The following is a 20,890-nucleotide window of genomic DNA, read 5'->3' on the forward strand; positions in this document are numbered from 1 at the left end:
TTATGTGTCGTGACATTTCTTTCCTTATTCATAAATGGGCCCATTAGACGGCTAATTACATGTACCCTTAGAAGTTGATTGTCTGGTCGTTGTTCATCTTTCCGTAGGTAAGGAAATCCGTGCAATAAATATTTGGACTAGACATTAGCTGTAAGCCAGAATTTGATTCCAACCTTATTGGGTTTATATGCCATGTGCTGAGTGAAGTGACATCATGCCGTTGTGGGAAAAAGCTGTTCGTCAATAGATATAATAGTTTAGCCAGTTGTAGGTGTATCAAAATATACAATTCTCTATAAATAGGTTCTATTTTGCCGACGCAAGTGCAAAATCTGTTTATCATCGCTCAGATCTGGTACTTCTCGTCCGTAATAAGGACCGCATCTTTTCTAGGTTAGACATCAACATATTCAAAAATTAATTACACTAAGTACCTACCTGCAAAAGAGAATTTGAAATCGTTAAATAGATGTAGCAAAGTCCTAAATTTTTTAGTTTCTAGAATAACTATGAATAAGTAGTAATACAGGGGGACAAAAATAGAAAGCAATCAAAATAACCGCTCTTGTGCTTCTAGGTATATATTAACACATCTCAAAAAGTAATTACACTAAGTACCTGTAAAGGAGGAATTACAATCCTCGAGCAGATCTAGGAAAAGTCCTAAATTATCAACTTTCTAAAACAACTAGGAATAAGTAATACAGAGGGTCAAAAATAGGAAGCAATCAAAATGACCGCTCTGGTGCTTCTAGTGTTAACCAAGACCTTTATAAAGATATTATTATTACACCTTTTGTTAGCGAGTTATAAAAGCCTTTATCTTAGCCTTCCCTCCCAAACATTTTGAAAACTGAATAATTTCTCGTTGAACGGGCTTCGAGTACCGAGCTTGCTCATCTGATCCAACAACACCTGATGCGTACATTTGGGGCATGCTGCAGAAATCAGTATTTAAGTCAGAAGTTCCATCTCAGACATCAGACAGATAGAAGTAAACTAAAAATAAAAAAATATGAAAAAAATATTTTTAGGAAACGCTTTTCTTTAGTTACGAGTGACTAAAATTAAACATATTATAAAATAATCAACTAAAAAGCAAAAAATTGAAAAAATCTAACACATTCGTCAAAGAAAAGCGCGGCGGGTCTTCATCGAATAAACGGTTTTCGCACCACGCTTTTCTTTAAGGAATGTGTTAGATTTTTTTCAATTTTTTCTATTTTTTGCTTTTTAGTTGATTTTTTAATATGTTTAATTTTAGTCACTCGTAACTAAAGAAAAGCGTTTCTTAAAAATATTTTTTTCATACTTTTTATTTTTTACTTTTTAGTCTTACACTTTTCAAACATTAAAATATATCGTCATGTTTATTAAAATATGTATAAAACATATGATGTACAAACATGAAAAGTAGTGGAAATCGGCAAAAAATTTGAAACTTTATTGTTTATTTAGGAAGCATAACGTAAACAATTAACATAAAAAGTAAAATTATGTGTAGTTCATATAATTAGCTACAATCTGTAAAAGTTTCAAGTTTCTTCATTGTAAAAAACAAGAGAATTTAAGCATTTTCCGTTAAAATCGTTCTTTTATTTAAACAATTAATAAACAAAAAAAAATTTGTATTGACTATTCCTGTATTGTTCCCGCGAATGCATGTCTGCAAATTTTTAGTCATTTGCATTGAAGAAAAGGCAGTCAAATTAACGTCCAAAGATTTGACCCAAACGATTGAACTAAAGAAAAGCGTTTAATTAATTAATACGACAAAACGAATTCTAATGTTAATTGTAGCACAAAACGTCTCTACCGTTGGTTATCGTAGCAAGACTACGATAAAAACACGAATTTTTTGAATTCGAGTTTTGGTTAAAGTTTTGTTTCGTATCGTATTGAAATTTGACACGAATAAACGCCGATTTATATACAGGGTGTTCCATTAATAATTGTCCATATAGCAACTGGAGAAACCTTAGCACAAAATACAAAGATTTAACCTAAAACACTAAAATAAAATGTGGTTCCTTACTGAGTTACAGGGTGTTTTATCTAAAAATTTAAAAACTATTTTTGCTCAGCATTTTAAAACTATTCGACGCATCCTTTTTATACTTGGTAGGAAGTATAGGTACTGTACAAACTACTAAATTATGTTAAAAAAAACGTTTCTGGCTGTTTCCAGAGGCGTACGACGGGGGAAAGTGAAAGGTTGACCCTTTCCAAATTCTACGCGACTGGCGGAATTGCTATTTTAGTTTAATTTTTAGATTCTCCAATATTTTCTATGAAAATAATATCCTCTTTATTCGTAACGATAAAGTCATTAGTTTTCGAGATCTTTGAAGTTAAAAATGAAACGACACGGTTATTTTGATTAATGTAGTGTATCCCTTCATTTTTAAGTTCAAATATCTCTAAAACTAATCATTTTATCGTTACGAATGAAGAGTATATTATTTACGTAAAAAGTATTGGAAAATCAAATAATTACACTAAAATAGCAATTTCGTCAGTGGCGTAGAATTTGGGAAGTGTCAACCAGCCACTATCCCCTGTCGTACGCCTCTGGTAGTAGCTAGAAACGTTTATTTATCTTAATTTAGTAGGGTGTACAGTGCCGACACTTTCTGCCAAGTATGATAAGAATAGGCCAAATAGTTTTAAAGTTCTGGCTACAAATAGTTTTTAAATTTTAATCATATGAATCATATCATAAATTAATCAAAATAACTGTGCCGTTTCATATTTAACTTCAAATATCTCGAAAAATAATGACTTTATCGTTACCAATTAAGAGTGTATTATTTACGTAGAAAGTATTGATGAATCTAAAAATGACACTAAAATAGTAATTCCTCCAGTGGCATAGAATTTGAGAAGGATCAACCATTTACTATGCCCTGTCGTACGCCTCTGGTAGTAGCTAGAAACGTTTGTGTATCATAATTTAGTAGGGTGTGTAGTAATCGCACTTTTTGCCAAGTATGAAAAGGATATGTCGAATAGTTTTCAAATGCTGAGCAAAAATAATTTTTAAATTTTTAGATAAAACACCCTGTAACTCAGTAAGGAACCACATTTTATTTAATTGTTTTAGGTTAAATCGTCGTATTTTGAGCTAAGGTTTCTCCAGTTACTATATGGACAATTATTAATGAAACACCCTGTATAAACAAATATATGAGCGTTCAAAATTTGAAATTTTATTGTTTATTTATGAAGCATAACGTAAACGATTAACGTAAAAAGTGAAATTATGTATAGTTTATATCATTAGCTACAATCTGTAAAAGTTTCAAGTTCCTACATTGTAAAAACAGGATAATTTAAGCATTTTCCATTAAAATCGTTTTTTTTTTATTTCAACAATTAATAAACAAAAAAAATATTTTTTATTGACTATTCGTGTATTTGTATGTCTGCAAATTTTCATTCATTTGCATTGAAGAAAAGTCAGTCAAATTAACGTCTAAAGATTTGATGCAAACTATTGAAGTAAAGAAAAGCGTTTAAAAAATAATGTGTGTGTACTTTGTACGCACGTAAGAAGTTATACTTCTATTATATGATTTCAACGAAATAAATGTACTTTCAACAGGTTATTTGTATTTTATTTAAAGATTAAACTAATTTTTACTTACTACTTTCCAAAAATTTTTATTAAAACAATACCAAAAATAAAAAAAAATAGAAAACACACGGGGATTCGAACCGGGGACCTCTCGATTTCCGGTCACACGCTCTACCACTGAGCTATATTTCCTTTTCTTTGACAGGTTACAAGATTTCTCATACGTACTGACAAATTTAATAGACCAAGTGAAGTATACAAAAATACTTTAAATATACTTACTATTATTATAAAATATCTTATTCCCGAGGAAGACAAATCCAAAGACACAAAAATTATAATAAATATATTTACTAAAAACACTAATAATATATTCTTTTCACGCACACCTTATTTGCGCTACATAAAGATGTAGCGACTAATACCATACTCTCGGTGTGCGCATGCGCCAGGGAATGTAAAAATTCACCCTCGTGCCTAAAGAAGTATAACTTCAATAAATTAAAGGTTTATTTCCGGTACTTTGGTAGGTACACTAAATATACCAGGACTTAGACTGCACGGCGACTTTAGTACGTAAACTTATAGATGAACTAAAAAAATCTAATAATGATGTGATGCATAGTAGGTACATGTTTTTTAATCTTTTTCTTTTCACAGCGCAGTGTCTTTAAAAATTCAGCGTGGGAATGGAGCGATAAACGAAAGCAATTTTACCTACACCAGTTCTTCAAGCAACAGCCAGATCTTAACTTTTTTAATGATCAAGTCCAGAAAGAAATGAAGGTAAGAATATATCCGTCTACAGATATTTTATCACTAGAAATGTACAAAAAATATTCGTACTTAACAAGAAAATGAAGAGCAAATTGATCGTTAACGATTTGAAATGTACTTTTAATCTCCCATGTAAAAGTTTTAAAGAATCTCAGCCATTTATGTAAATAAACAGATCTTGATCTAATTCTACAATCATTATCCTTCATGCATTTTTTCTGGATAGCAAGATCCACTTTTTTGGTCTCCCTTGTTCCATTTTTTATCTCAGAATATAGGTGAGTATGTATACTCTTTGGCCATCATTTACCGTTTATTTTTTTTTTTCTAACCAATATATTTCTCTTTATTGAAATCTGATGTGAATCAGATGAATCTGATGAGAATGGGAAGCTTGTAAAGACATCATACAAGACGCTGCCAAAGAGACCTTGCGTGTACAAAAAAAGGTCAAATCAATTGAAGGGAAGTGGTTCGATGAAGAATGTCGTAATATAACAGAGAGAAAAAATAATGCATATCAACGATTAAAACAACGCTAAAGAGAGAAGAAAAGAAAATAATCGCAGAAAAAAAAGAGAACATATAGAAAAAGAACTCTCCAAGAAATTGAAGAATTAAATAAACCAACAGAAACCTGAAAATTCTACCAAAAACAAAAGCAGAAAAGAATTTAAACCAAGAACAATGATGTGTAGAGACAAAGAAGGAGATATAGTAACTCGACAGAGTAAAATACTACAAAGATAGACTGAATTCTTCAAAGAAAAGTTTAGACATGGAGCAAGATAGGCAGAGGAGGAATATAGAATGCTAAAGAGGGAAGAGAAGAAAATACATCGCAGAAAAAAAAGAGAACATATAGAAAAAGAACTCCAAGAAATTGAAGAATTAAATAAACCAATAGAAACCAGAAAATTCTACCAGAAACAAAAGCAGAAAGAATTTAAACCAAGAACAATGATGTGTAGAGACAAAGAAGGAGATATAGTAACTCAACAGAGTGAAATACTACTAAGATGGACTGAGAATTCTTCAAAGAAAAGTTTGCACAAAACGGAGATCCACTATACGATGGAATTATACTGGATCAAACGGATACCAGAGAAACAACCCCCCCCCCTTCAGTAGCTGAAATGCAAGAAGCAGTTACCAGACTATTATACATTAGACAGTATAGCAGTATAGTAATCAGTATAGGAGTAGACAATATTAGCGCAGAATTAATAAAAGAATGCGGATACTCTCTATTGAACGCGATTCACGAACTAATAGTGAATATAAGGAATAATAAACAACTGAAACAAGACTGGAATACCGCGAGTATTCCACTACATAAAAATGGAGATCAGCTTGAATGTAAAAACTACCGGGCAATAACGCTACTCACTGTGACATATAAAATACTGTCAAATATTTTGTATAAGCGATTGAGACCTATTATGCGGAACAAATAGTTGGGGGATATCAATGTGGTTTCTGCAGGCAGAAGTCCACAATAGATCAGATCTTCCTCTTGAGGCAAATCTTGGAAAAGACTAGTGAATTTAATATAGACACACATCATCTCTTCATTGATTTTGAGAGTGCCTATGATAGTTCCATCGAGAATTTCTGATCCACGCCCTGAAAGAGTTTAATATTCCAACTTAACTCATTGATATAGTAAAAGAAACACTTAAAGTACAAAGCAAAATTCGAATTCAAAACGCACTAACAGATACAATCCATGTTAGAACGGCCCTACGACAGGGAGATGCACTATCCTGTATTCTATTCAACATCACATTGGAAAAAATAATTAGAGAGTAAAAGTCAACACCAGAGGAACAATAATAACAATAAGTGTACAAATATTGGCATTTGCAGATGATGTTGATATCATAGCTAGAAGCAAAAGAGAAATGATAGAAGCATTTGGTACGATAGAAAGAGCGGCACAAAACAGTGGCCTAAATATTAATGAAATTAAAACCAAATACATGAAGGCCAGCAAATCGACAGGCCAAAGAAACCTACATAATCTGACAATAGGAGACTATAACATCGAAAGCGTAAAAACTTTTACATATCTAGGTTCACTAGTTACCACAGATAACAATGTCAGCGAAGAAGTTAAGAGAAGAATACATATTGCTAATAAAATATATAATGGACTCACAATAAAACACTGAAAAAGGTTTGTTTTCTACTTCCACCTACATATAGAAAGTATAGAAAACAAACGTTTTTCAGTGTTTTATTGTGAGATAAAATGAACTTCCATCAAGTAACGGTCGAATCCATCAATTATATAATGGACTAATTAACCATCTAAGATCTAACAACATCACGAGAAAAACCAAATGCAAAATATACAAAACCCTGATAAAACCGGTCCTTATATATGGATCAGAGACATGGACACTGTCAAAAAGCGATGAGAACTTACTAGGTACGTTTGAACGAAAAATCCTCATATATAAGGGGGTGAAAGAAAATGACGTATGGCGCAGAAGGTATAATTTTGAACTATACACTATACGCAGCATACAACGAACCCAACGTCATAACATTCATAAAGATCGGACGTCTGCGCTGGAAGGGCCATATTGAACGGATGTTCAATATGGCCCTTAACAGAGACCGAAACACCAAAACATATAATGAGACAAACACCAGTAGGGAGAAGGTCAAAGGGAAGACCCAAACTTAGATACATGGAACAAGTGGAACAGGATCTGAAAACACTTGAGATTACCCACTGGAAGAACAGAGCAAGGAACAGAACAGAATGGCGGAAATCCAGAACAAGCCAGGACCCCAAAAGGGTTGTCGAGCTACTGATGATGATGATGATGATGATGATGATGTTGATGATGATGATGATGATGATGATGATGATAATGATTAATTTATGTATGGCTAAAGATTTCAAACCAAATCCAAAAAACAAAGAAAAAATAAATTATGTATCATGTTTATGTATTAAGTATAAATACTTGTAAGTGATTTGTTTCGAACCTTCTATTAATCAATTCATGTTGGTATATTGTTGTTGCTGACTTTTTCTTTTAGTATTGACAATTAGAGTCTGCTATATTTTTTTCGGCAAGTAAGATGGGGCTGCTTCTATGATTTTTCTCTTTTTGTTCTTTTATTACCTTTGATGTATCTTTCGATTACAATATATGCTTATGCTCTAGATCCAAGTATGATTGCATACTTTGGATTTGTCCATTTTTGACGTACCTTTACTTCACGCTCGTTTATCTTTTTACTTGCGGTCTTGCGGCTAGTTCCGGAAAAATATTTATTACATTAATAAGGTACTCTATAGATACAGTTCTTTGATCCCTCCTGAGTGCTGTTTGGTTTGGTGTTAAACAGAATAGATCTCCGTCTATTAGTTGTTTTGAAAGTTGTTATGTATGCTACTACTCTTACTATTTACAGAGCTGAGAACATTATGCCTTATTATCCTTTCTTATGTTTAACCACTAAGCTTGAAAAGGTTATTTATACATGTGTTTAAATTTACGTTATTGTTACATATATACATATATACATATATTACTTATTTTAGGATATTATCAACTACTGGTTGGAAGAATACGGTATAGATGGGATCAGAATAGATTCTATGCCTTACTTGGTTGAAAACCAAACTTGGCCAGATGAACCTAGATCATATGATCCAAGCGCATCCGAAGATGAATATGAATATTTGGATCACATCTATTCACGAAGTCAAAAGGAAAGCTATGACATAATCTACGACTGGAGAAGACACATTGATGGTATATCTAAAAATACGTCGAACACCAAGTAATTATTTTTTTTTCTAATTAATGTCATTCTCATTTATCTTAATGAGCTGAAAGGGTATCCCCGTCAAGATAAGCAAAATGCCCTAAAAACCAGAATTCAATTTTTTTAATTTGTCCCCAAAATGGGGAAAATTCCCAAAACTCCTCTTAAAAATCAATTTTTAGGATTTTTAAAGGTGATCATGTTACGGAAAAATCTGAATAAAATTGAAAAATAGTTTTTGATAAAATACACAAAATAAAAAAATTAGACCCGCAGCCATTTTTAAAAATAAGTTATTATATCCTTTTTTCCAAATAAAAAACGAGACTGCATTTTGATGTTACATACGTACACTCAACCTACGGGTCTATATATAAAAAATAGACATATTTTTTAACAAACTAAAATAAAAACGAAAAAATACCGTTTTTTAGTGGTGGAGTGAGGGGGAAGGGGTGGAGGGTTAAAATTGAGTTTAATCACATAGAACTAGGAAAAAATTAAAAAATTGAATTTTTGGATTGAGGGCATTTCGCCTTTCGCATCTTAACATTTGTAAAATTGCAATATCTTATTTTATTTGTCCCTTGTAGTTAAGTTCTGGTCTTTTTTATTATTATATCCTGATCGTGGTAGGCGACTTACTAGACAACAGTCATTGTATTCAAAATAACAAAATAGAAATGGGTTCTCTTCCTTTTCTTCGTCAGTTACTTTCTTCGGACGTTAGCTAACATCATAGTTATTTTAATTTTGGATTCATCTTCTTGTTTTCAAAGGTTTCAAATAAAAAAGCAACATTAGATTCGCAACCTACTCTATTGTTTTCTGATAAAAAAAAATTAAAACTTTTGTTTTCTGTGCTTCTACAGAATTTATTACAATTTGCTTTTACTACAGCTATTTCAGCAGTGTATCTTTCTCTATTGATGTATTTTTACTGTGCATTCACTCTTTATTGAAGTTGGTCAATCAGAATTATATTTTGTTATTTATTAATAATCATAGATTCTAATAAAGATAGTTTAAGTCCTTTTATAGAAGGTCCTGTGCTAGGTCTAGTTTGCATGGAGGAAGAGCTCTGAATTGGGTAGGGGTTTTTCAGTACTTTGTGAAAGACAGACCTGGATGGGGAAGTCCTTAACCCCAACAAAGCGCGTCCCAATGGCTGATAGGGCACGTTCCTGTAGATATACAGGACAGGTACGAATAAGGCTTCGCCAAATAAGTACCGGCGGATCAACTGAGGACATGACAGAGGACAGCAGCTGTGTCATTAATGGCTCGCGGCTAAGGAATACAATTCCTACCAGGTGCGGTGCCATAAAGTCGCAGGCGACAATCAAATAATGATTTAACCGGCTGCGATACTGCGAACCTAAACCTAAATAAAAACCGAATGTGCGCCGGTATAAGCAATCAACCGTTACCAGGAGGTACGGAAGGGCACTCTATTGTCCTGGGGTTGAGAAATTGGCCCCGAAGGCGGATGAGCTGAAAATTCAGTCAACGGCAGTGGAATCAGAAAAGCAACGGGAAACTACCTGATTATAACTTCCCTAGTAACTCATGATGACAGATATTAATAATGTAAATATATTTACTAATCATGGGACTCGGAATCCAAGATTCGGCGTGGGAAACAGCAGGGTTTCCCCAGTCGTCAGCAAGCGAATTCCCTGTAATTCATCAAATTTGGTAATAGATAAGGAATGTTTAATAGCGACTTGGAATATTACAAGTATGTTTGAATCTGGAAAGATTCACAATACGATCAAGCAAATGCGAAGGTTAAATATAAATATCTTAGGTATAAGCGAGATAAGGTGGCCGGGTTCTGGCCATATGACGATAGATAATTATGAAATTTACTACTCTGGTGAAGAAGGTCCGCAACATAGAAATGGTGTGGCATTTATTTTAGAACAAAATGTCGCAAAATCAGTAAAAAATATCGTGCTATACTCAGATAGGTTAATAATGTTACAAATAAAAACAAATCGTACAGACTTAAACATCATTCAGGTATATGCACCTACACAACAATATGACGATGAAGTTGTCGAAAGCTTTTATTCAGATCTAGACTATTTATTATCACTCACAGGAAGCCAAGATATAAACATTGTATTGGGGGATTTCAATGCCAAGTTTGGAAGAGGTAGTGAAGAAGATGTCGTTGGCAAGTTTGGTTTAGGAACGAAAAACGACCGTGGAGATAGAATGATTAGATTTTGTGTAGAAAAACAATTAGTAATATCCAGCACTTTTTTTGACTTGCCTAAGCGACGACTTTACACCTGGAAATCTCCTATGGACACTTATGGAAGAATAGTAAGAAATCAAATTGATTATATCTGTATATCAAAAAGATATAGAAATGCTCTCTTGTCCTCCAAAACATATTCAGGAGCGGATGTACCCTCCAACCACAACTTACTAGCAGCTAAAGTATTACTTAAATTTAAAAAGATTAAAAAACCCAAAATATCTCCTAGGATCAGCAAAGATAAACTTTCAAATGCGGAAATGAAATAAATAGTAACCGATAAATTAGAAGATCAGTTTCAGAAATTGGGAAATAAAAATTCAGAAAAACAATTATGGGAGTCATGCAAAGAAACATTGGAAAAAGTCCAAGAAGACCATCTAATGGAAAATCAGCGTAGGAATAAGCAACAGTGGATGACAGAAGAGATATTGAATTTAATGGATGCAAGAAGAAAATATAAGAATGCTAATCTGACAGACTACAAAACGCTAAACAGTATGATTCGAAGAAAAATAAGATCAGCTAAATCAGAGTGGCATAAACAACAATGTAAAGAAATTGAGAACTACGAGCGTATCTATGACGCATTCAATATGCACAAAAAACTGAAAGAAGTTGCAGGACTGAATAAAAAATGTAATCCTCCACTAATCGAAGATAAAAACGGAAAAATTATAATCGATATCGAAGGTCAACTAATACGATGGACAGAATATAAATATAAAAAAATTATTCGATGATGAAAGAAGCGAACTAGAAACGCTAAATGACATAAGCGGTCCTCCAATAACTAAGGAACAAGTGCAATACGCTATAAAGAACGCAAAAAACGGGAAGACGATCGAACCAGATGGGATTTACGTAGAAACACTAAAGCTTTTAGGTGTCGAGGGCATTAAGATACTTACGAAATTGTTCAACTTAATCTATGAAAGCGGAAAAATTCCTAAAGATTGGCTTAAATCCTCATTTGTTGTACTACCAAAAAAACACAGAGCCACAAAATGCAGCGACTATCGCACCATCAGCCTAATGAGTCCTGTATTGAAAACGTTTCTTAGAATCATTCATCAAAGAACATACAGAAAAATTGAGGAAAGAATCTCAAGTACTCAATTCGGTTTTCGCTGTGGCCTTGGAACGCGTGATGCACTATTCGCAACCCAAGTTTTAATTCAAAGATGCAGAGATGTAAATCATGACGTTTTCATGCGCGCGATTGATTTTGAAAAGGCCTTTGATAAAGTTCGCCATGAAAAAATGCTACATATTCTCAAAACTACCGGTCTGGACGGTAGGGACATTAGAATAATCGCAAATTTGTATTGGGGCCAGGCTGCATATATTAGGGTTGCGAATCAGTGCTCTGAAGAAATAAAAATCAAGCGCGGAGTTCGACAAGGCTGTATATTGTCACCAATGTTGTTTAATCTTTACGCTGAAACAATCTTAAATGAAGTCTTGGAAAACGCAAAAGAGGGAATACTCATTAATGGTATGCTTATGAACAATATCAGATACGCAGATGACACCTTGTTGCTGAATGGATCAATTAAACATCTTCAAGCGTTATTGAATCGAATGGTGGCATTCTGCGCGATATATGGACTCAAACTCAACGCAAGAAAAACAAAGTTTATGGTTATTAGTAAACAGGCAGCCGTAAATAATAATAACTATAACGTAACAATCGGTAATGACTCAATTGAACGAGTAAGTAAACTTGTATATCTGGGTACTCATATTAATGAAAGCTGGAACCCTAGTACAGAAATAAAAAGTAGAAGTGCCAAAGCAAGAACAAGTTTTATGAAATTTAAGAAAATCCTGTGCAGTAATGATCTAAATTTGGAACTTCGCATAAGAATGGTCCGATGTTATATATTCCCAGTACTAGTTTACGGGGTTAAGCATGGACACTGACAGAATCGCTTTTAAAAAACCTAGAAGCATTTGAAATGTGGGTCTACCGCCGTATTCTGAAGATCAGTTGGGTAGAAAGAGTCACAAACGAAAGGGTTTTGCAACGTTTGAATAAAAGTTGCGAAGTAGTGAACACGGTTAAAAGGCGCAAATTGGAATACTTTGGTCATATAATGCGTCACCCAGAAAAATATGACATACTTCACCTTGTCATGCAAGGTAAAATAATGGGAAAAAGAAGTGTGGGCCGCCGTACAACTTCTTGGCTTAAAAACCTACGCCAATGGTTTGGGAAAACTAGCACTGAACTATTTCGTGCGGCTGTAAATAAGACAATGATTGTTAATATGCTGCGCAACATGAGAGCCAACGATCGACAAGCGGTCTCGGTACCTTAAGAAGAAGAATAGAAGGTGAGGTGCGTACGTAAAATGTGTTTTTCCATTATTGAAAGCCCTTTTGTGTTCTGCTATACGTTTGTTAAAAGTTCTACCAGTTTGACCGATGTATGCTTTTGAAAAGTCACCATATGTTAATTTGTACACGTACACATCCCTGTGTAAATGCATTTTCTTTTGCCTCTTGTTGTTTCTAATATATTTGCTTAGGTTGCTTATTCTGAAAGCTAGTGTCATCCCTTTTCTTTTTTATGTGTTTTATGTATTTTTATATCTACTTATTTATTATTTGCAGAGTATGCATGACAGAAGCTGTGGTTGACCTGAAGCACATAATACCATATTACGGAACACCTGATGGTTCAAAACTAGGTGCTCATTTCTCGTTTAATTTCATCTTGCTTGTGTTGAACACTACTTCCACAGCAAGTGACCTTTCTACCTTAATAAACTTATGGATGGATAGTCTCCCTAAAATATACACATCTAATTGGGTGGTAAGTACTTTAAACTAAAGGGTTGAGAACTTAGCAGAACCAAAATATAAGGTTACTTCCCTATCATTTAAAAATGGAGAAATAGATAAAAAAGAGAATGCGATTTTGGGATTTTATAAATAAAAATGCTAATGAAATTGAAAATCAAAACATAATATCATTGCAATCATAATATATTTGCGGACACGCTTCAGATATAGACACGTGTTCTTATGGAGAAAGTGACTTCATATGCAGTCGTATCCGTGAATGTGTTAAATAAGTTAGATCCCGTTTTACGCTGAAATAATAATCATCCAATGTAAGTAATTGCTGAGTGTTAAGTTCCTGGAAGAAGTAGGATAGAAACACTAAGCGCAGAAACAGACAAACCACTCCGCAGCGCTACTCTGTGTATCTACAAAGTGGCTTAAACAGGCGATTGTGTAGCGCCAATGATTTTGTAATGGACGCCATAGTGGCGAGGATCGGCGCCAGCCACTGTCGCCGATCCTCGCCATTGTGGCGTCCATTACAACATCATTGGGGCTACGAAATCGCCTGTTTAAGCCACTTTGTGGATCCACTCAGTAGCGCTGCAGAGTGGCTCGCCTTTTTTGCTCTAAAGCAGAGACGCAGGGGGGGTTGGGCGTTAAAACCCTTCCCGTGGCATATAAAAAAATATAAAGAATATTAGAAAAATGTAACTTGTCTTTCAGAAACAATACAAAAAAATTTCGGTGCCCAAGCGATGCTAGGAGAAATAATCCGTGGACAAAAAATCTCCACAAATTATACCTGGACAAACAATCCCCAGACAAAAAATCCCCGGACAAAAAATATTTGCTGCCGAATAGCTCTCTAAAAATTTTCCCGTGAATGCAATAGACTTAAATGTTTTTCAGCCTCAGTGCCTGAGATCTATAGCAATCGCCATGAAACCGCTTTTCGGCACGAAAATAATGATTGGCAATAAAGGGAACCATGTTGTAATTATTCGCTTAAATCTTTTACACCCTGCTTTAAAGAACTATGTTAAAAATATTGCCTATTCTTGATGATAATTCTGGTCCTGAAAACGATAATCTTGATTGTAATGCAAGAAAACCTGTTTCTTTTTTGTAAATTTAACGTCAAAAATATTTAGTCATTATCATTATCAATGGCGTTATAACTCTTCGAGTGTCTTTGCGAGTGGTTTACTAGTGCCTTCCATGTTTGTTGGTCCTGTTCCATTGCCTCACTCCCATTTTCTCCAAATCATCTCAGACTGCCTCTTTCCACCTTTTTCTAGGCCGTCCTACAGACTTTCTCCCATCTGGCCTCTCCCCGAGCAGCTATGTCTGGTTTGATTTTTGGATTAATTTTTCGCATGACATATTCTAAGACTAAAATGGGGACAACGGATCTCCCTGTCTCTGTCCAGAATTTACGCAGAAAGCATTTGATATTTCCCCACCTCTTCTAACTTGTGCAAAGAAGTTACTTACACACATTTGCGTTACCGCAGTTAGTTTCTTAAGTACGCTCAGCTAGACCATTGTATGCTATAGTGTAGGATGATTAACTGAATCGTAAGCCTGTTTGAAATCTATAAAGATCTGATGCACGTCTTGATTATACTCCCAGTCCTTTCAAGCATTTATCTAATAGAAAATATTTGATCAACAATCGATCTTCAGGGCCTGAAATCACACTGGTAGTCACCAACTATTTCTTCGGCGTATGGTAGTAATCTTTGTAGTAATACATAACGAAAATATTTTGTCATCAGTTTCAATTCACTGCAAGCAACATTTTAGAAACCTGCTTCAACAGCTTTCAAAAGCTATGTCAAAACCTGTGTTCTGAGTGTTCATAACAAAGGTAAACATCCTTAATAGCGCAAAATTTTTTCATCGATGCACACAGATAATAGGCAATGTTTTGAACTTAGTTATTCAAGGCAGAGTGAGCAAAAGATTTAAGCGAATAATTACAACATGATTCCCACAGCCTTAGCTCATTCCCCATATCTTCCACGATTTTTGAAAAAACTCACACTCGTTTGTCATGTAAACTTTGAAGTTTTCGGCATGAAATTTTGTTAATCGAAATTACAATTCATGCTTAATCATAATTAATAATCATTATCGTCATGCCGAAAAGCGGTTTCATGGCCATTGCCTATAACTCTTATGCACTGAGGCTGAAAAACATTTGAGTTGATTGCGTTCCCGGGAAAATTTTAGAGAACTATTCGGTAGCAAATATTTCATGGGAATTTTTTGTTGAGATATTTTGTCGAAAACAATTTGTGGGGATTATTTGTCCGGGATTTTTTGTGGGGATTTTTTGCCCGTGGATTATTTTGCCGAGGATTTTTTGTCTGGGGATTTTTTGTCCAGGGATAATTTGTGGAGATTTTTTGTCAGGGATTATTTGTCCGAGCCCCGCCCAAGCCAACTCCCCTAGAGGAAAATTCTGAGTGCGCCACTGGGAGAGAGCTAGATAAGACGTTGGTTTGAAAAATATTAATATGGTGTGGTTTAAGATATAAACATATACAGAATACCTTAAATAGGGAAGCATATAAATAAAGACAAATATACTGACCATGATGATCAATAGTTCAATCCTAACAAGATATTTGTTAAAAATTGAATATTGATTTCAACACTATCTTATTAATGTTATCTTTCTTCTGAAACTTCTGAAAGATCAAGAAACAGAGAAAACATTCTGATGATAAAGATTTTCCTATTGGTTATTTTACACAAAAGTATTATATCAAAATTCATTTTGTTCAATTTTGAAGGAATATATTCTAATTCAGATTTTTTGCACAATCTTACTCAAAAAGGACTCCTTTTAACAAATTTGCATGTTGCCAGGACTAAAAGGTGGTCAAAAATTTTTTAAACGTTTTTTTTTTTTTGTTTTTTCCTAAAATTATTTTTTTTGCATGGAAAAAAGTTTTTTTAGGTTTTTTGGATCATTCCAAACAGAAAAGGTCTTTAGTCACTTTTCTCTAAAAATGATAGTTTTTGACATATAAGCGATTAAAAATTGAAAAATTGCGAAATCGGCCATTTTTAACCCTCAAAAACTATGTGAAAAACTGAACATTTGAATGTTGCCAAGGAAGGTAGATATTCTTTAAGCATCGATTGATGAAATCCCGAAGAGTTTTTTGCAATACAATATTCAAAACTCCTTTGTTTTTTAATTGCCAATCAAGCGTGTGCGACACTATTTTCCACCGACAGTATGGTGCAAATGAAAGGAATAAATTCATTATTTCGTCAACCGGCGGCTTTAAGGAAAAATCCCGAAACAGGTCGATTTTTATTTTTAAGTTATGATATTGTGGCATATATGGTATACTAGTGACGTCATCAATCTGGACGTGATGACGTAATCGATGATTTTTTTAAATGAGAATAGGGGTCGTGTGCTAGCTCATTTGAAAGGTTCTTCAACTCTATTCAGTAATATAAACATTTACATAATTATTTATACAGGGTGTCCAAAAAATTTTTATTAAAATAAATTATTTGACCAAAAAGTAAGTAGAAGGATACCCTGTATAAATAATTATGTAAATGTTTACATTACTGAATAGAAAATTGAAGAACCATTCAAATGAGCTACCACACGACCCCTATTTTCATTTAAAAAAATCATCGATTACGTCATCACGCCCAGACGGATGACGTCACTAGTATACGATATACGCCACAATATCATAACTTAAAAATAAAAATCGACCTGTTTCGGGATTTTTCCTTAAAGTCGTCGGTTTACGAAATAACGAATTTATTCCTTTCATTTGCACCATACTGTCGGTGGAAAATAGTGTCGCGCACGCTTGATTACCAATTAAAAAACAAACTAGTTTTGAATATGGTATTGAAAAAACTCTTCGGGATTTCATCAATCGATGTTTAAAGAATATCTACTTACCTTGGCAACATTCAAATTTTCAGTTTTTCACATAGTTCTTGAGGGTTAAAAATGGCCGATTTCGCAATTTTTCAATTTTTAATCGCTTATATGTCAAAAACTAACATTTTTAGAGAAAAGTCACTAAAGGCCTTTTCTGTTTGGATTGATCCAAAAAACCTAAAAAAAACTTTTTTCCATGCAAAAAAAATAATTTTAGGAAAAAAACAAAAAAAAACGTTTAAAAAATTTTTGACCACCTTTTGGTCCTGGCAACATGCAAATTTGTTAAAAGGGGTCCTTTTTGAGTAAGATTGTGCAAAAAATTTGAATTAGAATATTTTCCCTAGCGGATGCGCAGTGGCTTTCTGGACTAATTAGTCTTATCATAAAAAAGGTTGAAGCGTAAAAAACACACGGTTAAGTATTAAAAGAGCAGACTTTTTTAACTTATCCTATCCTTCTAGACAAACATAAAAGAATGTAAATTTATATACAGGGTGACCGGACCAAAACTAAACACAGCCAAAATTAGCGAAATAATTTTTCAGCAAAAAATTTAAGTAAAATCCTTTATAAAAGGTATAATAATTTATTAAAATTTCCTAAAAAGTGCTACATCGCATATACAGAACGTTTTCGATCTGATTACAAATCATCATCAATGCTGAACAACCTAATAAATTACAGCAACATTTAAATATTGACTAAGGTTGAAAAAAATAATGCGAAAAAATCTCTCGAATAAAAGTTACTTATTTTTACGTAAGGAATGCAAATCTGCAATAAAAAATGGGGGCTCCTACTTATTATTTTTAAGTAACCCCCCACCCCACCTCCGTGGGGGATCGTGTTTATTGTCATTCCATAGTTTTTTCAAAAATATTTAATACGTGTATTTTTTAGTTTTTCGATCGATTTTATGTTTATTTCGCCAAATTTTGCGGGGTTCCTATTTAAAATTTTAAATGTATCCCCCATCCCTCTCCGTGGGTGGTCGTGTGTGTATAATTCGATAGATTTTTAAAAAGTATTAAACACGTATTTTTTATTTTTTCGATCTGAAGTTTATTTCTCGAAATATTCGCTTTTTTCTTGTGAAATTTTTGACTCACCCATTTCCTTACGCCCCGCTCAAACCGTCAAATTTTTGAAATATATACTGTTCTGCATGTAGTTAACTTACCCTATCTTAATCTAACAATTTCGAGTTTTTCTAAGGATAGATTTTTTTTCGGGCCCCTCTTAACGAACCCCCTGGATTAAGAGCCAATATATGGTAGAGGTACAATTACAGGGTACAAGATTTCTCCCCATGTGATAATCCTACGCGCTCGAGTAACTGCAAAAATCCCCGCTTTGCCTTCCCTACCATAAATGTTTAATGCATAAAACTTTTTTAGCTAGGAAATCACGATCAACACAGGATAGCAACAAAAGTCGGTACAGAAAAAGTGGATGGTCTAAATATGTTGATGGCTTTCCTCCCTGGCATTCAAATCACGTACAACGGAGAAGAAATTGGAATGGAAAACGGAGAAGTAAACTGCGAAACACAAGGTCTAGATCACGCTGAAAATTGCTCAGATTATTACAGGATCTCCAGAGATTTCCAAAGGACACCATTCCAATGGGACAGCAGTGAGTTTGCAGGATTTACCAGTGGAAATAAAACATGGTTGCCTGTCAGTTCGAAAAAGACTAAATGCAATGTGGCTGATCAAATTAATGACGAAAGAAGCCATTTGAATATATATAAAAAACTCCAAAGGCTGCGACCTCAATGGCGTCAAAGTGAATACGAAATAAAAACTTTGGACAATTCAAAGAATGTACTTCAAGCACTTCGGTATAACAAAGGGGGAACTAATGAAGTACAATTTGTATTTAACTATGGATCTGAACCAGTTAAAAGTATTGATCTTAATAGAGAAAAATCTTACGAAGTAGTTATAAGCAGTGGTAATTCACCAAAGAATGATGGGTAAGTTTTTTAATTTTAATTATTTTTGCGGCTTCTTCAAAGATTAATAATCAACGGGTGTGTACATATTTTTGCTATTGTTGATCCAATCCTTCAGCTGACCTTCCTCAAGTTTGTGATGGGTGACCTCTTCTTCTTTTTCCTTAGCCAGTATACTGTAAGACCTTAAAATGGAGTTGAGAATGCTGAATGCTTGTTGAGCTTTTCGTATCCTCATACGAATATCGTCTTCTGTACCTCCGCTTTTTCCACATTTTCAATCTGCATGTTGTCGATAGTAAATAATAGTCGAAGAACTAGTGAACCCTCCGAGTAACGGTCGTCCTGTGAGGCTAGAAATTTGTAGAGTGATAATTAATAGCCGACCAAGGCTAAAAACCATGACCTGGCAGGCATCAGCCGTGCAAGTGTATCTACCAGGTGAATCGAAAAATGCAAATTTAGGTGGTAAAATAAACTTTCTCCTGTAAAGTTTAAATTTAAGTATGTGTTTGAGTAAGTCATTTAGAAGAAATGTGTACAATGACAGGCGATTCTGAAGAGCATAGGACCTTGCCAGGCGAGGGGAATAATTATGGGTTTTTCCTAAAATTATTTTTTTGGCATCGAACAAAGTTTTTTTATAGTCTAGTAAAATAAAATTACACTACATGTAAATCAAAATGTAAATTCGTACAGATTGAAACAAATTTTATATCAAAGTTTAGGTGGGAACAAAAGATATTTTCAAAAAGTATCCAAATCATACAAGGGGATCATTGTTTAAATAATTAAAAAGGGGTCATTTTTGCATAAAAATTACTTTTTTAACTGCTGAGGTCATCCAATTACTAGTGAAGGTCTATAGGATTGTTTTCTTTAAAGATGAAGGGTGAATCTTTCATATAAGACTTACTAAATTAAATTTGGCCTCCTATTTATTTAAATAATTATACATAAATCTTTAAAAACAAATTTACAAAAAATTATTTTTAGCGTTTTAAATAAGCACTATAAAATATCTTATTTTACAGGATAAGTTGCGCTATGTTATCAGTATTAATAAAAAAAAATTGTTGCAAAAATATTTAATATTTTTTGAGATACTGAATTTGTTTTTTAAATATTACTCTATTTTCAATTGCAAAAACGCGGTTGTTGCCAAAGAAATATTAACCTGTATTAAATCTTATTATTTTTATTTTTATGTATATTTTCGATAAATGTATTGATAAATTCAAATTTCAATTAAACTTCCCCCTAAAATGGCATTTGAAAATTATTCAAATTTGTTTATAACTTGTTTTTTTAATAGCGCCGCGAGAATTAAATATTTTGAAATGCCGTTTCGATAATTGGGTTCCTGGAAATTTTTCCAGGAACCCATTTTTTGTCTTTTTTTCCTCTTCTTTTTTTCTCTTGGAATTATATTACTACGGGCCCTTTTTGGGTTAAGTTTCATTAAGAATGTCGAATCTCTAAGTTATAGATTCTAAACCTAAAAATATTAAGATCGGTCTAAAATCACTTAAATAAAATGTGACTACTTACTGAGTTACAGGGTGTTTTATTTAAAAATTTAAAAATTATTGTTACCAAGAACTTTCAAACTATTTGACTTATCCTTATCATACTTGACAGAAAGTGTGAGTACTATACAGTCTACTAAATTGTGATAAATAAAAGTTTCTAGCTACCACCAGAGGCGTACGACAGGAGACAGTTTATGGTTGACCCTTCCCAAATTCTACGCCACTGAGGAAATGACTATTTTAGCGAAATTTTTCG

General features: G+C 33.6%; 1 protein-coding gene across 1 annotated transcript in view; it reads left to right on the plus strand.

The window, feature by feature from the left end:
- LOC114325812 (maltase A1) overlaps positions 1 to 20,890 on the plus strand; it is a 57,992-nt gene that overhangs the window by 31,487 nt on the left and 5,615 nt on the right. The window contains exons 3-6 of the mRNA XM_028273936.2: positions 4,238 to 4,363; positions 7,920 to 8,161; positions 13,035 to 13,236; positions 18,543 to 19,123. Of these exons, the coding sequence (XP_028129737.1) occupies positions 4,238 to 4,363; positions 7,920 to 8,161; positions 13,035 to 13,236; positions 18,543 to 19,123 (1,151 nt within the window). The remainder of the gene's footprint in view (positions 1 to 4,237; positions 4,364 to 7,919; positions 8,162 to 13,034; positions 13,237 to 18,542; positions 19,124 to 20,890) is intronic.

Source organism: Diabrotica virgifera, chromosome 3 (genome assembly GCF_917563875.1).
Source record: "Diabrotica virgifera virgifera chromosome 3, PGI_DIABVI_V3a".
Taxonomy (NCBI): Eukaryota; Metazoa; Arthropoda; class Insecta; order Coleoptera; family Chrysomelidae; genus Diabrotica; species Diabrotica virgifera.